The 15,530-nt window shown below is 41.2% G+C and overlaps 1 protein-coding gene across 3 annotated transcripts in view; it reads right to left on the reverse strand.

The window, feature by feature from the left end:
• The window catches only part of trim36 (tripartite motif containing 36), a 34,571-nt gene that overhangs the window by 3,354 nt on the left and 15,687 nt on the right, over nucleotides 1-15,530 (reverse strand). The window contains exons 3-11 of one of the 3 annotated variants that reach the window (XM_072433257.1): nucleotides 11,411-11,491; nucleotides 8,979-9,325; nucleotides 8,004-8,150; nucleotides 7,219-7,314; nucleotides 6,427-6,564; nucleotides 5,987-6,102; nucleotides 5,355-5,476; nucleotides 1,536-1,653; nucleotides 429-634 (exon numbers count right to left, since the gene is read on the reverse strand). In XM_072433257.1, the coding sequence (XP_072289358.1) occupies nucleotides 429-634; nucleotides 1,536-1,653; nucleotides 5,355-5,476; nucleotides 5,987-6,102; nucleotides 6,427-6,564; nucleotides 7,219-7,314; nucleotides 8,004-8,150; nucleotides 8,979-9,325; nucleotides 11,411-11,491 (1,371 nt within the window). Of the gene's footprint in view, nucleotides 1-428; nucleotides 635-1,535; nucleotides 1,654-5,354; nucleotides 5,477-5,986; nucleotides 6,103-6,426; nucleotides 6,565-7,218; nucleotides 7,315-8,003; nucleotides 8,151-8,978; nucleotides 9,326-11,410; nucleotides 11,492-13,496; nucleotides 13,518-15,530 lie in introns of those variants that run through there. The other 2 variants (XM_072433259.1, XM_072433258.1) reach the window with 2 other exon arrangements.

Below are 15,530 nucleotides of genomic sequence, written 5' to 3' on the forward strand. Positions count from 1 at the left end.
GATTGTGAGAAGTTCTGATTTCCGTTCAGTTTGACAAGCCTTAATCCAGCTCTATAGTGACTGAGTATACGTCACTGTGAGCCATGGTTTTAACATACCAAACAAACATACGAGCTTATGGTAATTACAGTAAACAGCGTCATTATGTAACACTAGATAGATGCGTTTAGGATTGTAGAGCGTGCTGATAAACGTTCTCTACCATTCATTTTAATGGTGTCGAAATAAAAAGTCATTTCTGTGCCAATTGCGCATCAGTAAAACCAGCTAAACTCTGCAGGTAATAAAAGGTTCTTTGACCAAGCTCAGATGAAAAGCGCTTATATATTTATTACAGTGAATAATTAGAACGCTAGAAATGAGTCACAGACAGGAGTATTCAGTTTGCATCGCTGCAAAAAGTTCTGTTATTTGTTATCTTTGCTTACCTGGGGCGGTGGGGGTGTGAAAGGTGACCTCTGGGCTGTAGGGGCTGAACATAGTGTTCCTGCAGCTGCGCACTCTAAAGGAGTACAGGCTGTCGGGCTCCAGGTCAGACACCTGGGCACTGGGGCCATAGACCCGCTCTGTGGACCTCCACAAGCCACTGTCCTCCCCATCCGCCTGAGAGGAAGACGCACTCTCGCCTCCAAGTCTACGCAAACACAAAGCAGTCATGTGGGATAGAACAGAAGCAGACACTAGATACGATTTACGACAAACTGTAAAAACATCCCATCATTCTAGCATCATTGGGAAAAATCACAAAAAAGACGAGGTTCAACAAGTACCGTATTTTCCAGACTTTGTTCATAGTTTTGGCCGGGTGCGACTTAAACTCCGGAGCGACTTATACTGGATATTATTAATTATTTTTCACACTGACAACCACAAGAGGGCGCTCTAGGCTCTAAGCGACGCAGAATCTGCATTTCCTCTACCTCTGGAGTTTGCAGAGTTGTTTAGAAGTGACACAGAGGAAGAAGAATTCAGTGGATTTAGTGATTTGGGGTAAAACTGATGCTTTGGTAAATTTGTTAGCATGTTCTTTATGCTAGTTATCTGAATAACTGTTAATATGTTAAGTTAACATACCAGACACTTGCCACAGTTCAGCTACATGACGCACAGACAACGAAGGTGTTACGTTAGCATACGTACACCTATTCACCATGTTCTCTAATCTGTTATTAATCTGTTCTTTGTGTATTTTGAATTTTATCAAATAAATTTCCCCCAAAAATGCGACTTATACTCAGTGCAACTTATGTTTTTTTCTTCTCTATAATGTATTCTGGCTGGTGCGATTTGTACTCCGGTGCGATTTATAATCCAGAAAATACGGTATTTTGAATTTGGTCATCTTTCAAAACACATTTCAGAAAGACTTTTAAGTTGCACAAATGTATCAAAATTGCAATTAAAAAAAAAAAAAAAAAGTACATGCCTCAACTTAAATCATTCTGACAAAGAACGTTTTTTTGAAATAGGTCAATATAGTTTGACCGCACTTGACTACCGGGTACTGCATTACATCCACCTGTAGCAGTCTTTACCTGCGATATTCTAGGACGTGATGGTCAGTGGGTAAACTATCCTCCGACAGTCTCCAGTGAATGGAAGCGTCGTTGTAGACTCTGCTGCTGGACAGGTCGATCAGCGGAGGGTCTGGGACTAGAGTGGAAAAACAAAACGACGTTGAGCACATGCGCTGTACGTGGCTTTACACGTTCTAGAAGCAAGACTGCGAATACGGTCAAGTCGTTCACTAAGCACAGATAAGAGCGCATTTGTAAAGCCTTCAGTTCGTGCTAAGGAGGTCAAAGTGAGGTCACCGTTACGAGTGTCTGGTCAGAGTTATTGGTGCAGGTCGGCGACAAAAAGATGTTGCATAATGAGCACGAACGCTGCCAGGGAACGCAGATTAATACAGTTCAACCGCCACGTTTCAGTGTTTTCTCATTCCTCGTTTCATTCTGTAGACTTTAAACTCATTTTATCTATGCTCTCACAGAAAATCTTTATTAAAAAAACCAAGACTAATAAACTAATTAGTGGTCTTGGCTTCTTTTCATGCGATTCGCCCTCTAGAGAGAACTCATGTAGGTCACTGCTTCGCTTTTAGATCAAAACGCTCTCTTCACACTCTTACAGTTTTAACCCCTCTCATAACTGAACGAGGCGCATAAGAAACACCTCTTTCCCTCTCTGCTGACGAGAAAAACGATTTAGAGTTATGGATTTTTGGAGAAACAGTATTCAGACTCGTCTCTTCTCGTCAGCTCGGCCCGCAGTCTTCCCATTCCTCCTTCCTCGTTTCTTTTGCACGTTTGTCGCACTTAAATGTTTCAGATCGAGTAAACACAGAATGCAGTTTTTAAATTAAGGGTAAACTAAATCCAAAACGTGGCCCTATGCGAGAAAAAGTAATTTTTAAACCAAACAACTGGTTGGGTCAGTTGCTGCTGCTGCTGCTGAGGGCGTTTGCGATAAGTTGCACGGAGCCTATGACAGCGCTGTGGAGGAATTTTGCTGTTGTAATTCAGCCACATTGGAGGGTTTTCCAGCACGAACCGTCTTTATAAAGGTCACACCACAACAGCAGTCAGGTCAGGGCTTTGACTAGGCCGCTTCATCTGGTTCTTCTTCAGTCATTCAGAGGTGGATTTAGATCATTGTCGTGCAGCAGAACCACCGTTTGCTTCAGCTTGAGGTCAGCACACACGGCCGGACATTCTCCTTCAGGACCTTTCAGCAGTTTATCAAAAAATCCTGAAGCAGCAAAACCGCTCCAGACCATCACACCACCACCACCAACATATTTTACTGTTGGCATCACGTTCTTTTTATGAAATGCTGTGTTACGCCAGATGTAATGGGACACACACCTTCCAAAAAGGAGCATTTTTCCAGAAGTCTTGGGGATCGTTAAGATGTTTTCTGGCAAAATTGAGACAAGCCTTAATCTTCTTTTTTGTCCAGGGTCTTTCATATGGTGGAGTCATGACATTAAATGAGGCAAGTGAGGCCTGCAGGTCTTTGGATGTTGTGGCGCGGTCTTTTGTGACCTCTTGGACGCTCTTGGGGTACTTTGGGTCGGCCACTCCTGTGTGTGTTCCATGTTTTCACCATTGTGTGGCTCTCACTGTGCTTCGCTGGAGACCCAAAGCTTTAGAAACAGCTCTATAACCTTTTCCAGACTGATCTCAATTACTTTCCTTCTCATTCCTTCCTGAATTTCTCTGGATCGCAGTAAGATCTTTTGGTCTACTTCCATTTGTCAGGTCCTATTTAAGCCATTTACTGATTGAGAAGAGGTAGCAGTATTCAGGCCTGGGTCTTATAAGCCACTGTTATGTTTCAACTTTGTACGTTTGGATTTTGTTTTTTTGATGATCTGAACCACTTTAAGTGTGACAAACATGCAACAAAATAAGACAAAAATAAGGGGCAAACACTATCACACCACTGCATTTCCCTTGCCATTTAGTAGCACTACCACTTCGACCCAGTCACTTAACAAATGCATCAGTATCTCTCCAACTTCTAAAGCATATTTTGCATAATATTTCCCCTTTAGTGAGGCTCGTCCTTTCTGTTCTTGTGCATGTTTTGCATAAAAGGCTTTAGCCCTCTGCTGCGCTCCCTTTGCTGAATCATCCATTAAGGCCTTATTAAGTTACAGGAGACAGATCAGCCCTTTCTCTCAGAGTGGAGGCTAAAAGCTTCGTTAGGTCCCACAGCACACGCTAGGAGACACTTTAATGGACAAAAACAATTACAAACATCACTGAAGGGATAGCGTGCACGTACTCTCCCTTTTCGCCGTTTGAAAATCGGGCGTTTTCTCGTTTATATGGGGGTCGTTCTGAGATATTTTGGAGTGAATAGTCAATAGCTATGGTTACGGTGCACATGCTTCATCACTCCGGTATCGTTTTTGGAATGGCACTCTGATCGTTTAACACTTCGATGTACGTGAATCGGTTCAGCGGATGACTTTGGGATCATGACAAAGTTTTTAGAGGATCCCCAGCTCAGTTTCCGCTGAACAACTGCGAGAGGTTTCTGTCACTCTGAGGATTATGGCCCCGTGCTGAACGGAACCACAGTATCGAGAATGCCCTTTAGACCGCTCAGAGTGGAAACCCCCCCAAAGCCTGAACACTTGTCCAACATGACCTCCACAACAATGCACTCGTGTTCTCTGCAGCTCAGATTGCACATGTCTGCCACATAAGATCATGTCCGCGTTGTCACAAAACTGCATTTACACGCTTCGAATGGAGGCGGATGTCATTTGTGCATTTTATCCATTTATTCTTTCATAGCAAGAGGCCTCGGTCTCTTTTGGAGCTTGGTTTTCATAGTTTTAATTATAAACCAAGTCAGCAACTTTTTTTGAATCTATGGGACGTTAAGAATGTTATTTTTAGGATTTTTTTTTCCATTAATACAACAGTAGTAATAAATACAGAGTAGATATGTTTAATGCTGTATTGTTGAACTTTGTAATCAAAACTTTTTCTTAAACTGTCAATCTTGCAGCAGTAAATGTGAGGTTTATAACAACTAAATCTGAGCTGACTCAGTATTCCTAACAGAATGCTGATGAAGGCCAATCCAATGTCAACCCACCCCACAGGTGACCTTTAACCTCCAAGAGCATCATGGGTCAGAGGTCACTGCAGAGGTCAGGACAGCTGTCCATTTGTGACCATTATAGACCTTGTAATTTGAAAAGTTCAATGTTGAAGCCGTCAGTCACACACCACCAGGGCACTTCTGTAGCAGTTAGCGTTAGCCATAATATTATGAAATTATAAATGGAAAAGATTCCCATTTTGGACGTTATTTGGACATAAAGGACAAATGCCCATTTTCCTTGATGAAGGCCTTGTGCCTTATGCACTCTACAACCTTTAAAATCAAGAGGTTCTTGCTTTGCCCGGAATGTTCCACAGAATGGCATTATTAGAATTGCAATCATTTAATTGAAGGCGCTTTATTCCTTAAAAATTCCATTTATGTGAATTAATTCAGGGTCAGGGATACTTATTTATTATGGGGTAAAGTATTAAAATATATATTGCATCGTGCCCCATGTATTGTAATCATCAGATTGTGCCCTATTTTTACCAGTTCCAATGAGTTCATCAATTCATTTGTATGTGAATAGAACTATCAATATACTGCAAATCAGATTTGTAACATTAAAGTTTTTTTGACTCAAAGATTTTAGAAATGTGCAATCTACATTAATTCCTAAAAGTTTTAACTTGTATATATATTTTTTTATTGTTAATAATAATATGTTTTATTAATTGATTAAGCAAAGATCAGTGGGTGAAAAATGGTTGATGGTTCATGGTTACCTCCTCCAAAACACATCTCCTTGAGCAACGTCTCCTCTCGCGACGAGTCCAAAACAAACTCGTCGAAGCACGGGTCAGCTGCCGGGTGGAAGGTGCGCAGGGACTCCGTGGCCTTCTGAATTCTAGAAAACAAAAATAAAAAGAGCATTAAAAAAATATACACAAAGAACAACTCAGATGATCATGTTTTGGATAAGTTTGACTATTAGGATTTAGGTACTTAGTTAATTAAAATCACATTTTAAACAAATTTCAAGCTATTGCAGACGGGTTTTATCATGCGAAATTACCTACAGTATGTGATAATTTTAGAAAAACATTGTACCGACCGATGAAACGTTACATAAACCTAAGCTCGCCTAAAGAAGAAGGTTATGCCGTTGAAGCGCAGTCCACAGTATCATGGACCCAAACGTGTTGAAGCTCCCAGATAAGCTCGAGCTGCTAATGAAGATCAATTAGTCAGTTTGTTCAGAGCGGTTTCTCGTCAGCCGCCCTCGGAAACCTGGGACACGTGGGCTCGGCTAATCGTCCAGACACACGAGTGACAATAAAAGCTATAGCCGCGTTTATCAATCCGCAACATTGACACCGTTTTATGGCGCTAGAAGTGGTTCATCGACGCAGCGTACCTGACGTGGAGTTGCTTTGCCGTCTGCACGAAACACGACTGGTCCGTTTCCTTCAGCACTTCTTGAGCGTATCCGACCAGGCCGCTGTTCTCCAACATGCCCTGGTACTCCTCCACCTGGAAAATGTTATCACCATAAATATCCCCCGTCCATAATACGAACCAAGTCCATGTACTGCAGTTAATATGCTAGTTCTTAATTAAGTCAATCTTAGCCTCGCACTTGTCCTTTGGGTCAGTCCTTGTTTAGAAATATTGTAGTTGTACTTAAGACCTGGATTGGCCAAAGTTTTAGTACTCGGAAGGCAAACGCATCTTCTATGCTGTGATAAAAGTCTGAGAACCATATTGAACAAACAATACGTTCCGTTTCCTCCTAAATATATTCAAATAAAAACAATTCAAATGAGGATGAGCAAAAAGCCTGGAGTTATAATTTACCTGTCCCTTGAGTTGGTCGAGGCGGCGGCTGCGAGACTGCTCGATGGACCGGAGCATCTCGGACTTCCTCTCCTGCAGCGTCTCAAACAAACGCTCAAAGTGCTCGTTCGCCTGGCGCTCCGCCAACTGGCCATTTTCCTGCAGATCAAAAGAACATTTAAAAGAAATATGTACAATACTACCAATACTAATACAAATAGTAGTGGAACAAGTTTAAACTTTGTAGATATAAAACAAACTGAACCTGGAGCACAGCGAGTCGTCATATGCGCAGGAAACACAATTATAGAGCTCTGACTGAAGTCCCTTAGATGCAGGACGTGACTTGAACGTGTTTCATAACAGAGTACACCCGCATGTTTTAAAGAATCCTACATTTACTAGCTTTAAGTTTAATTTGAAGGGACAATGTAGAGACATTAGGTCGTCCAGATTATAGCTCGATGTCTGGCTTCCATGTGCAATCCCTCCTTTAACATCTCACAACAACGAAAGCAAATAAGTCATGTCCTTTACAAGCGCCACGGAACTCGTGCATAAAAGAGGAAGCACACTTGAAAAGGAACTAAAAATGCATGTGTTGCTTTATGTTCTGAGCTAAACACTTGTCACTCTTTACCTTAAAAACAGGTTTTGTGCCTAAAGATTTGTTTTCTACAAAGCCGCCAAAGGGACCTGGTTTTTGCCAGGCTTTTAGCGGAGTGTGCAACAAAATGATGTGATCCTGCAGTTCAAATCCACAGCTCATGTGTTTTCTTCACATGCAGCTCCAGAGCATGAGTCAGCCCTTACCTCGGTCTGATTGATGAGCGTCTCCAGATCAGTAATCTGAGTTCGGACCTGGTCCTCTTTACTGATGAGGTAATGGATACTCTTGGCCAGCTTTTCCTATGGAGGACACATAAATACAGTATTTAAAGCAAAGCAGACAAACAAGGAATAAACTCTGTACATATTTCTGTCAATATTTCACACTCTTATTGAATAAGTCTAAAATAGTATATAATCCAGACCCCATTTTTGGCCATACAAAACACAGTAAAATTATGTTGTACCAGAAGTGATTGGACAGTAAAATTAACAAAAAACGCTGAAATATTACTCTTCCATATTTAGCATCGCCCATAAAAGAACAGATGTTGTTTAATCATTTTTAAAACGTCGTCACACATTGAACTGTTGAAATGAACCTCCCAACTAAATTAAAAATGGAGAACAAATGGTTCATTAAATATTTAAAAAAGGCCACGGTTACAAGAGAAGACAAGATTTTATTTCAACAGATTCATTCGGGACTTATTTAGTGCCACACGGATATAAAAAGGTCTAAATTACAGCTTTCTACCAAGAGACAGGATATTTTGTTCTTTGCAGAGGACATTCTACCGTCTAAATAAATGCAGCCTTTGAGTCAAAACTGGAATGAAAGTTGGCACAATTATCAAATCACAGAAGTATTGTGCAGACCCAGACGTCCAGCCTCTGTCCAGGTGTGATTTTATCCTTACTTTTGTTCTCGTATTTATTGCTCAAAATACATATATAAATGACTGAAAGAATGAAGTTTTTAACCGCACCTTGAGTATCTTGTACGCGCTGCCCATGGAGGTGACCTTGTGGTTGGCGTGGGAGCCTCCGAGCTTGCACAGGTGGCACACGGGCCGCTTGCACACCTCGCAGTACATGTTCACCTTCTCCATCTCATGCTCGGGGCACATCAGCACCTGATGAAACACAATCGATGTATCGTGATGGAGCCACATTATATTGATACGAGCATTGTGATTAGAGCACGGCTTAAAATGTTTACCACAACAATATACAAAAGCACATTTGTGATCATGATACAACCGATAATATACCAAAGACTGCTTGAATGAGCTTTTAAAATAGTCTTCTCCCCACCCCTTTCATTATTAGAGTTTTTAGCCTCTGAAGAGCCCCCACAGTCAATGTTAAAGCTGCTCGAGGCTTTAGGTGCAATAATTAACCATAATCTCTGTTCTCCTCTTGCAACAGAACATCTGCACATACCATTGTATATTACCAGACATCACCTGCAATGCAACATGGGCCCCGCCCGAAATCAGAATACAGTCCACGGTGCGCTGAAGCTGGGAAAGCCAAACTTTCCCCGGAGAAATCAAGATAATTCCAGTTTCTCAATCCATTTTGGAAAAGCCAAATGTGGCTGCATTTATGTTCTTGATCATTTTCAGTATCGACATCAGTTCGATTGAGCAACAAATTTTGATAAAGCAGCAAAAAGCAGTTATTGACAAAATCCCTCATGGTTTTGGCTACAGACGTTCATACATTAGCATAAAGAATGTTAAAAAGTAAACAAAAGGTGGTGGAACAACCCAATAAACTGCTATGTCACTACTGGTAAATACATGTATCATAATGTTGTGTCAGAATACTTTTGATTATGCCTAATACTAAACATGGCATGAATTCAAATCTCCATTGATTTAACATTTGGCAAAGTGACACTTCTGATGTGCTCCACACAAAGCAAACGTCAATGAATGGATAAAACTAGCTCTTACCTTGGGCCTGAAGTTGGTGGTGGGCCCCACATACTCGTGCTGGGCTTTGGGCGTTCCCCAGGGGTGGTGCAGCTTGAAACACTCGTTACAGAAGCTGGCCTTACAGTCCATGCAGCTCTTCGTGGCCTCCTGCAGCTGCGGCGGTTTGCATATGTTGCACATAATGGCCACCGCCGCCCTGGCCGCCTGGCGGTACCGCTCCACGATGTTCTCCAGGGTGAAGTTACGAAACAACATGCTGATGCCGCGTTCGCCCAGGTCGATGTCGTGCTGGCAGCCCGGGCAGGGGATGGCGGTGATGCGGGGTGTGACGGAGCCTCGGCGCCACCCGGGGGAGGACACTGAGCCTGCAGGGGGCGGGGCATTAAACACGAAGTTAGACACATGTTATGTCTGGGTAGTCCCGGTCTGAAGCCCGTCTGAGGCCCTATTTTGCGCCGCATAAAATGTACCAAATGGGTTCAAATAAATTCATATTGTGATCTGTAGTCATGCTAGACAGAAACCATTACATACAACGCAGAACTAATAATACTAAATATGGGACTGTTAAGTGGTGATGTCATAACTGCACCTCTGGGTCCAAAGGAATTCAGCCTCATTCACTACAATGGCATTTTGGCAGATTTTAAACTTGCTCTAGCGTTTTGAACACCAGTAAGTGCCCCGGTATTCTTAAAGAAATACTTTTCAGACGTATTCATATAATAAAGTGCTTAGGGTCAAAATAAGACCGCAGTGTGCAGTCAGCATCCAATCAGAGCATTTTATCCTCTGCGAACCAGGAAGTAACGCTGGTCCGCTTGTTACCTGCCATTTGTTGTAATTATTCCAATATTTTGGGGGGGGGGGGAAATATTTATCCATCCATTTATCCACCAATCTATTCTATACATATAGTTTTATAGTTAGCAGCGGCGAGATGACAAAACTCTGCTCTGGCCTCGTGAAAATGCTGTGAAATGCACTTAATCTAGTTCCGTTTGCGTCCGTAACCTGAAACGTTGTAATTTGTGACACTTGACAGTCCCATTTTTAAGTCAAGAACTAAAAAGGAACAAATGGATAGAGCGGTCATTGAAAATAGGGCCACAGTCTGTTGCGTTGTATGACATCGTTCCCATAGTCAATACTACTCAAATGACGAGGAGATGAAGATCGGGGATGTCGGAAAGGTTTTCAGGAGATGCAGAGACGTTACGGAAGGTGTGGTCTCCTTGGATTTCTACAGAATGCACTATTAAGTCACTTTCTAGTCTTTAAACGTGCCCACACCGATCGGGACAACAGCAGACGAGGAGTTGACGTGAAAACCAAACGCATGCAAAGCTTTACATTTAGAACAGATGAACTTGGAATGGACATTTTTAAAAGAAAAAACCTGTCCAGTTCAATGTGCAGACATTGCTCACGACACAAGACGCAGTACTTTCCTTGTTACTCGGTGGTGTAAAAGTAACAAGTCCACAGACAGTCGCTACGTCGGCATGCACACCGGGGGGAAACTGCGTGTGAGTTTAGGATTGCACAACTGGACGATGCGGTTCTTACTCCGAACACAGCTGCATTTATCCGTGTTCGTGTCGCAATCTTGTCATCTCAGGAGGTTCGTCAAAGTTATATTTTCAGCTGACGAAAGACCAAATTAGAATGATTTAGGCGTGATTAAAACTGACGGTAACGAGCAAGTAGTGACTAGATCCAAGCACCCAATGAAACGATGCAAATTAAACAACTAAAAAAGGGAATTACTCAAGATGAACATTAAAGTGCCACCAACAGGTTGTGCAACTCATTGACTGATAAAATAAATATATTTTTAGGTTTACAATTTCACTTCCCGTTTGTACTTTGTGACATCACACTAGGAAATTACCCAACAAACACTGGGCCAAAACTCATCTAATGGCACAATGCTTTTTATTTGACAAATAAAAATATGTAAGAGCGACTTTTGTTGAATAAATGTTTAGGAGTGTAAAACAAATAAGGTTGTTTCTTTGTGTCAATTAAGCATAAACTTTAACTGGAATGAATGTCCCTAGTGAGATGTCACTTACTGTCATTTTTTACAAATTTTTCAAAATTGTCTCCACAATTACCTACTCTATTGGTGTAAAACTATCATTTATATGTTCAACACCAAATTAAGTCAAAATTAGAACATTTTAAACACCCGTCATGGACACTTTAATTCACATTGGTTGTAAAAATGAAAACGTTAGTCACTTTTATTTGCATTTTGAAGCTACAAAGCGCGTAGCATAGTATTCACGTGCATGTCAACGTAGCGAATGGCATTAGGAGAACTACACTAATAACTACATGTGGTCACGTCACAGGCGCAGGCACAGGGGGGGTGGCTCGGCAACAACAAACAAACTGCACACAACTCAAAAAGAAAAAAGGACACTAAATAAAACAAGCTTCACGTTTCTGAGGGACAGGGGAACCAAGGAGTGCTGGATTTATGTCTGCCTGTGTGCCGGCATTTCCACTTCGCCTCCGCGGACCTGAAAATTAAGAAAGAAATCGAACACTCCTCAGGTGGACAAACAAAGCAAAGCAAAAGGAAATAAACACAGGAAAAAAAAACACAGACAGCACTTTGCAAAAAAAGGTGCGGCGGAGGAAAAAGGCAGGAAAGCGAAGCGTTGTAGCCGTGTACATGCCGAGTGGACTGAAATCTACCGTAACCAAGGCGTGATCGGGGGTGAATTTGCAGATGGACTACACACACATAAACGTGTTAAACTGGCAAACTGAGCATGACCGATAATGAAACGTGACAATTTTAAGATGGCGGTCGATGAAGAATGACTTAAAACAAATGGGCACATGTCCATGTTGGTCGATGGAATGTCGACAAATGAGATTAGACGCGTTTATACCCAAAAAATCTCGTTTTCTTCCCCCCACTGTTTGGTTTGTCGTTTGACTTTTAGTACGGCGCCAAATTTCAAAGCAATTGTTTGGACTCTGGATTTACGAGTGGCACCTGCATCTTAAGTGGGAGATATCGCAAAATGGATAATACAGTCATCGATTTTTTTCTATGGAGCTTTGGAGAATTGGAATAGAGTGATTTGCAGCCTTTTTAAATTGATAAAGAACAGACTAATATTTTTTTTAAAAGCACATACATTTGCAGCCGTAACGTTCAAAAGAGGATCTGCATTCGTGTGATGATTTTACATGCGTGCGATCCTCGAGCCTGAACCACATGCATGTTTTAGCGCATTTCTGCATTCTTTCAACTCAGCATTTCCTTCGGGCCGTTCATAAAAGTGCCGACCGTGGGTTTTGTCGATATCAGTTCACTGTCTGAAAGGGACGAGTCACTGCAGCTGCCTCAAAGCACTTTTTACGTGGACATTTTTCCTCTAAAGAGCATTTTTAATCATTATTATTCATTATTCTGGGATATTCACCTTGTTTCAAGATTACAAAGGGACAAAATTAAACTTAAGGGTTTAATCCAAAGGTGCTACGTATAGTGACGTAGCACAAACATCCCAATGCATGTAATTTATGCATTTAGGCTTGAATTTTAAACCGCTTTAACGCATTTATTCGTGCAAACACCTCATTAGCATCTTCATCTACGATTCTTCGCTTTAAAAAGTACTGACTGAGCCTTTTCTGGCATTTGTTCACTCACTTTGAAAATGTCTAATTGCACCTTTGCTCGAGGCAAACTTCAAGATTGATATTTTATTAAGATAAGATCAACTGAAAGGGTGAAACGACGCGTGCATAATGGTTTTGAAGTGAAGCATGTCGCGGTCCCTGGGGTGTGAACGTTTCGTCTGGAGAAGCCAGTCAGAAATCCCATCAAGCCTGAACATATCGAGAGTCTGAGTTTGAGAGACGCAAGAGCAACAAACCTGTACTGCGCTTAACTGCTTCACCCAGACTATTTACTGAAGAGAAGGGGGGAAAGCGTGTTTGGCAAGCGTGACTAAATAGGCAAATTCCCCTCCGTGCCAAAATCCTAGGAAACCGTTTCTTCCTTCCCAGCCAAATGAATGTTGGCTGAGGATCTATATTTGGAGAGTCTAATATTGACAGAGCTTCCTAGTCTGCTAAAATACTAAAGTCTAGTCTAAACTGTTTACCGTATTTTTCACACTATAAGAGAAGCAAAACGTGTACCACACAAAATCGCTCCGAGGTCAGTAAGCACAACCAGAATTAATCCATATATAAAAAAGGCGCACTGGATTATAAGGCGTTTGTTTTGAGCAAATTAAAAGACTTTTAAGAGAGCCTTATGGTGCGGAAAATACGGTAATTCTCTTTTAGGATTCTTTTGTCCCATGTTCAAATCCAGGATAAAAATGATTCAATATAACGCCATTACATTATAATTGTCTTGCAATAGTGTATATTTCCTTCGCCCTACTTGCTCAGTGGACATTTTTTTTAGTGCTATGCAGCGACAGGGCTACAGCTGAAAGAGGAGGAGCAGGGCCAAACTACAGTATCACAGGGTTTCTATGACAACACCGTACTCACTACTATAGCTACTGAAAATGCGAAGCCCGCGTCTACCTCGGCTCCCCGCGGACCACCGTCGCACTGACGCTGCAAGCAACGGACAGAGATGCAAAAGGTGAGTCAAAACAAAACATGGCATGAGTGACATTTGATCAGTGGGAATAACATGGCGATTAGAAACACAGCCAAAAAAACATGAGACACATTTGCAATTTAAAGCAGTGAAAACATATGCGGTGAGAAAAGAGGTTGAAGGTGTCGACAGACCAACAGCACAAGCCAACAAATAAGTTCACGTGACATAAAAGATTTGAAAAACAACCCAAAAGTTAAAACTGAGGTAGAGGAGCAGGTCAAAATTTAAATAGTCATATTGCAAGGTTTACTCTTATTTTTATGGTTCACATCTCTGCAATATCCAAAACACCACAAAAACTGGTACAAAAGGTTAACGTCTCTGTTTGCATAAATTAAAGTAAAGCAAATTTGTACTTTTACTATAGTGTCAAAATGTGATCGTATTATTCAACTGTGATTATGGTTGGTTACTTTAATTACATTGTTTTAATTGAAACTATGATTTATCATTTTAACTGTTCTGAGCAATATGTGCACATGTTCCGCTTCCCAAATCTTTAAATCTAGGCTATTAAAGAGTCACAAAACATTTCAAACTAAATTAGAGCTCAGCCAATATGTTTTTTGTCACGTCGATATATTGGACCGGTCATTAGAAGTGCAAAGAAGTCGTTGTCGTCGTCTTACCGATCTACGGTAGTCAGTCTTCTGGATTTTTAAAATCATTATTTTTGTAGGTTTTGCTAAGTTAAGTTTAAGTTGTTTTTTTTTAATACGGTTTAGTGTAAAACTCATACTTTGAAGACATACAACTACAGTAGGTGGCAGTAAATGCACCTTTTCACTTGGCTGCCAAACCAACCAGGATTAAAAGTAACACAACAACGATCTTTTTATTTTTAGGATTTTTTGGGCCTGTTGGCTTTATTAGACGGAACAGTGCAGCGTGCCATGGGAATGAGACTGGGGAAGGACATGCAAATGGTCAGAGCCACATTTGAATGCTGTCCACTAAACCACCAACACATTTTGTCCATCTCTAAATGAGATGCGTCAACTCTGTGGTCCCTCTACATTTAAAAAAAAAAAGGTGTAAAGCATTGTTTGTTTGGCGCACAACAATTTTCAAAGTATCATTACGATAATTGTGCAGGTTTAATTAAGGCATGTATGATCTGTTTAAAAGATTATAACATAACATTAAACATTATAAACAGCAGGTTTGTGGATTTGCTGTTGAGATATTTCTCCTTCTAGACTTCCATTGGCCCAAAACCTGCTGAAAATTACAACTTTTCAAATTGCAAAAATTCCGCCCATTATCGACTTGAAAATGCCCTTCACAATTAAACGAGCTTCCCTGGTAGACTTAAGGCTATATTTAACAAAGTGGATGAGCTTTCTGTCCCCTCTCGGACCCCTCACCTAATCCCACCATTGCTATAAAGAAAGGTTACATCACCATGACGACCAGCAAATGAGCTCTCCACGTCTGTGAGCAAGTTCTGCCCCTGAAAGAACGTATATTATAGTTTACTTTGACTCTTCTCATTTGTGCAAAGTCTGACTTTATCTCGGTGCGCGCTAAATCCCAGTGTTGACAGTGTAGGGCGTGAGAGCGAAGCAGTGTAAATGAGGCTAAAACAACCACCTCGCGACGCCAGGTAGAACAAAAGTTGTCGTGAAGCTAAAACATAAGTCAGGATTAAGGTACAATTTTTGATGAGTAAAAAATAACTTGGCTAAAAGCTCAAAAAGTTACATGCCAGATAATAGTGTCCCTTTCCATGCATTTAAATTATTAATGACTCTTGTGTGCGTTCTTAATCCAAGCTGGAGATTTGTCCAAAAGCTACATTTGTTTATTCTAAGAGTTCCTGCTCAGATGGGCACAGGTCAGTGAAGAAGCGAGTCTTTCAGGAAGAGAACAGGTCTGATGAAGTGGGGCCTTGTCTGAGGAACCAAGACCCCATT

Source organism: Eucyclogobius newberryi, unplaced genomic scaffold (assembly GCF_026437365.1).
Source record: "Eucyclogobius newberryi isolate DKJ021-1_F unplaced genomic scaffold, fEucNew1.0.hap1 SCAF_6, whole genome shotgun sequence".
Lineage (NCBI taxonomy): Eukaryota > Metazoa > Chordata > Actinopteri > Gobiiformes > Gobiidae > Eucyclogobius > Eucyclogobius newberryi.